We start from the raw sequence: 4,785 nt of genomic DNA, 5'->3' as shown, positions 1-4,785 counted from the left end.
GTCGAGGTCGAAATCATCCATCTCATACACAAGGCGTTCTTCGACTCCCACGTCTTCCGTCTCGTGAAACTTAATAAGACCCTTAATTTGTGACTCCCAGCGTTGCAGTGTAGCGGGAGGGAAGAATCTGAGGCCAGAAGTAGCGTAGGTGTCAAGTCGAAAAATATCGAGTGGGACGAGGCTTTCTAACTGCAGGCCCCGAGCCTGGGTCGTGCCGGCCAATAAGGTAGGAATACGTTGCCCAGCAATAAGACTTTCCTTCCGCCAGGATAACGCAACCGAATGGTACGCCGTTATTAAGGTCTCGGTGCTGAAGTCTTCATTCAACGTATCCAAAGGCTCTTCGACGTCGAAAACTAAATCGGCAGCTACTTCATCATTAAGTCATGATCAAAAGTGTCCTCAGACCCGTTCATCGCTCTGCGGAGCGCAGCGTCTATTCGAGAATCCTCCTTGGACTTTCGCAAGAGTTCAATGTTACTTGCGAAGTTGCGGTTATGTGGAGAAAGTGTTGGCTCCACGATGCTCCAAATCTTGGTATAAGCATCCTGCGTTGTCCCACAGTCAGCTGCATATTGTCGGGAGAGGGCCGGCAATTGGTTCCACGGCACAAACAACCCTAATAACACTTCGACGAGATCATTTTGCATTGCGGTCGTCACCGGGTGTCCTCCTGCAACACCCTCCTCGTCGGCTTGGAATTGGGAAAGTTGGCCATTGAAGGTGACAGTTACCACCTGAGACTTCTTGCGAGCCAAGTGTTGCACGTATACACCCTGTTTCGGATGCTTGGGGTCAAATTCCAAGTCCGCTGCTATGGCGTCACGGACGCTCTTGGTCCGCACCAACATGCAGTACTCGAAGAATGATAGATGGGCAAGGTGCGGGCCTCGCCATTTGTAGTTGTCGAAGCGGCTCACAGGGCCCTTGTCCCCTGGTTGGTAGGCACACTGCTCATCACCCATCAGGTCGATAGAGTCGTCGACTGCGGATTGAGCCGGATCTATAGCAGCACGCACGTATTGCCTGAGCCACCAGAGATTCACTTGGACGAAATTGTAGTTCCGGGTATAGTAGGTTGGTAGTTGAAGTAGGGAGCTCGCTATCTGCACACCACTGATCTCGCGATCATGAGACAAAGTGTTGAAGCATCGAAGAGCAAACTGGTCCATGTCTTTCTTCCTAATCCGCAGATCGTTGGCATCTGGTGTCAAAGTTGCTTTGGCTTTCTCAATTGACTGCTTCAACAATGCAGCCTTGACCAGCATTTGGTATGGAGAAACATCATCTTTTGTTGCATAATTCGTGACATAATAAATAAGGCACAACGTCTTTGCCACAGTAGGGATCCACGAGATGTCTTGATTGGAACGGATACAGCTGGCAATTGCTGGGTTCCATGGGTTAACCCAGCCGTGGTTGCGAGTAAGGTGGATTACGCCTAACTCGTCGAATTCGGAGTTGGGACGCGGCATCTCAAATCTACAAGCCTTCGACCCTTGTCCTTTTTGACTGTACTTGAAGCAAGTAGCGTTGTGATTCGATGAATGGACCTGTTTCTTGCAGGCAATAGCATTGCTGTCAGCGGACAGCCTAGAGTGGAATTCGTCGTCAGTTTCCGCTATTCTAGTGGAAAGTGGGATGAGTGCCGGTTCGTTAGGGCTACCTTCAACATCCAAGTCTATGCTATGTACAATGACAGTTTCTAGGTAACGTATCATCCTAGAGGCGAAAGCCTTGTCTCGCAGAACTCGATCGCGCAAAGTGTTGAATTCGAGGTTGCCAGTAAGCCACACCAGAGCGTGAAGATGTAGCATTCCACGACCATTCGTCTCAACCACCGCGAAATGATTCGAGACCTGTCCCAGGATGCCAATTCGGCCGGATTTGGAGCCGAGAAGCCCATCAAAGATCGCTTTACAGGTGTGATGGAAGAATTGGGCAACTGCAACAGGATTCGACGTTGCCGTCGCATGGCGGATTGCCGCATTAGCAGTCGGGAAGGCGTCTCCGGAATGTTCAATGCCAGCTAACAATAGGACTAGTGGGTTACTCAAGTCGGAGGGGTTAATGGTTATCCAAAAAGCAGGCATTCCATCTCGCACGATCAAGCCTTTGATTTCAGAGCGCCTCTTTACCTTTTGTGAGAAAGACTCCGGTACTTGCATCCCAATGGTCACAATATTTCGTTGTAGCCATTGAATCACAGGGTCGTCAATGACCCCTCCGTCGGCAACAACCTTTGCAGCATCCTCCAGCTGGTCCACTGTCAAAGAGGCTATACCTTTCTCGGCCGACCTCCAGTTTCGACGCTTCACAAGTAGCGCGTTTCCAAGAGACGAGCTTCGGAGTTGTAATACATCGTAAAGAAGGTACATGAATGTCTTGTGGCGTGCGAATCTGTAAAGATGATTAGACTTAAACTTCCGTAATGGCAAACAATGACTGCTTACCTCCTGCTATGGTGATTCAACGCCCACTCTGCAAAAGCTGTAAGCGACACCGGCACAATCCTCTCCTCTTGGTGGCCCCCTCTTCCGTTTGGAAAGAGGGTAGGGAAAGCAGTAAAATAATGAGGATCTTCCCAATTGCTCATCAAGGCCGACTGTCCGCGCATCGCATAAGAAATCGTCGGCAAGATTCCCTGCGCAGGCCTGCTCTCATCCGCAGCAGGCGCATTTTCATCGGTCGCACATGGATTGCCAGCTATTACCCTCCGTAAGGTGTCTATCAACCGCACGTTCGGATCTTGTCGTTCTCCATTGACATCTGTATAGACAGAACCGGTTATCAGCGCTTCATGATCATCCAAGTCAAGAACGTCATCTTGCGCGGCCTGGAGATCATTTTCACAATTGCCAGTCTGCAGGCTAACTGTATATCCCTCACGTTCGTGATGGTCTGAGCTCCCAAGACAGATAATGTTGTCACGGATTTCGGGCGGGATAAAATCTTCATTCCAGCCGTCTATCATAGCATGGTTGATAGTGAGGTCGCGATACAGATGGTTGTGCTGAACGAGATATTGCAAAGCCGGGAGGACCTTATCCTTCCGAACCTGCAAGAACGGCTTCAAATCTGCATCGCCCGGCGCTCGTTCTCCCTGCCAGATAACCTTCATAAGGTTATCCAGCTTCAGCTCGGGACTGGGGAGGATCTGGAGAAGCGGGCCCGGATCCTGCGGAATGACGATTATATGACCTCGTAATGCATTATAGCTGGAGGGAGAGGGACGGCCGGCAGGCCGCAATTTGAGGATGGTGCCGACAGGGTGACACTTTGCAATGAGACATTCTTCGACTGCGGTAAGATCTTCTAGCGCGGACGGATAGTCCTGGCACGTCGTGACGTTGACGAGGTTTGAGGCGGAGAATTTGGGAATGTTGCCACGACCAACCGCCCCGTGACAGGACGTACAGAAGTCCCAAGAGTTCTCATGATGGCCACAACGATCGAGAGTACGTTGTGGTGGTAAGATGAAATGGGACCCGTCATAGATCTCATAGATATCTCCAGCGGCAATTAGCCTGCCACAACAACAGCACACGGACCTCTCAGACGCTGTCAACATCTCGTCTTCATACTAACAGAAGCTCGAATATACGAGGAGGAGATCCTTGGCGGGAATATTTCAGAGGCGGTCTCTCGAAGCTTAAACTCCTCCTCCAGCAAACCCACGGCAAGCTTCACGGCGTCTGGCGCCGTAAGGTATGCTGCAGTTCTTCGTCTCTTGGTGGGATGTTCCGTCGATAGTGGTTCTGGTAGAGAGTTCAGGAACGGGTTAAAAGCTGGCATAGAGCTGGACGAGGTCCCATGTGCGAGCCGAGCCGGACCTAAATTAAGTGCATTACGGAAAGGGTCAAAAGATGGCGCGGGGGATAACATCCCGGTCTGAGGCAGCCGCTCTGGTATCGAAAGCGGATGTGACGTATTACTAGCAGACGCTCGTTGCCGACGGTGGTAGGCCTCCTTATATAGCCGGTGCCTTTCCTACGTGGCATGTTAGCAGGGAGTAGAAGGAAGCCGCGGCAAACACACGCAACAGGAGATGCACATCAGGTTCCGTGTACCATCATTCTTAACCCGGAACTTATCAATAGATTGAGGCCCCTTGGAACCGCATCCTTGATTACCGCACCTGCGTAGGGGAATCATGGCATTCCAGAGTTTAAAGTCATAGGACAACCCCGCACCCAAAACTGAAAAGATGCTGTTGCACGCGGCTGTTTTAGACGTGGGCAATGCTAACTATTGATTCATCCTACCACATGGTACTGACGTATGGAAGTCCAAAGGTATAGTCGAAGACTTTATGATTTATTATTTTTGCAGACTAATTTGTAGGCACGGGGAGACCTGCCCAGCGGGAAAGTATAAATCCCTTATACTTTGTTTCAGGCATGTGAGGCTAATCCAGTGTGGGAATGGCGTACAGCCAGTTGCACGTGATTAACCCACCCTTTTTGGGACGACGCCAAACCCCTCTGGGCGATGCTTAGCAGTTTTGCTGGTCGGCGGGCAATCAGTCCAACCGAAAACACCCCTGCGTCTCCTGCCGGCGGGAAAGTAAACCCTTACACTTCGTTTCAGGGCATAGACCTCTGCTTCTTTGTCTCGTGCTCGCACCTGAATTCCTCGGGACAGTGGAAGAATCCTTGCCCGTCTGGATTGAGATCATAGCGAGGATCGCCCTGGTCTCGGAATTGAGTGTTTTGGATTTTGATGGAAATACTAGCCATATCAGCCCGGTCGGACTCGGGTTGAATTCTGGGTTGGCCTGGTTAA

The 4,785-nt window shown here is 50.7% G+C and overlaps 1 protein-coding gene across 1 annotated transcript; it reads right to left on the bottom strand.

Annotated features, from left to right (window-relative positions):
• Window positions 1–368: 368 nt before the first annotated feature.
• A1O9_13084 (uncharacterized protein) lies at window positions 369–3,571 on the bottom strand (the record flags this gene model as incomplete). The annotated part of the gene is made up of 2 exons (XM_013397998.1): window positions 369–2,400; window positions 2,454–3,571. 2 exons carry the CDS (start codon window positions 3,569–3,571, stop codon window positions 369–371), a joined length of 3,150 nt encoding a protein of 1,049 aa, XP_013253452.1.
• Between the last annotated feature and the right edge of the window lie 1,214 nt (window positions 3,572–4,785).

The sequence above is a fragment of the Exophiala aquamarina genome (assembly GCF_000709125.1).
Source record: "Exophiala aquamarina CBS 119918 chromosome Unknown aczIA-supercont1.58, whole genome shotgun sequence".
Taxonomy (NCBI): domain Eukaryota; kingdom Fungi; phylum Ascomycota; class Eurotiomycetes; order Chaetothyriales; family Herpotrichiellaceae; genus Exophiala; species Exophiala aquamarina.
Note: the sequence above shows the minus strand (reverse complement) of the source record. Positions and strands in the feature narration are given on the sequence as shown.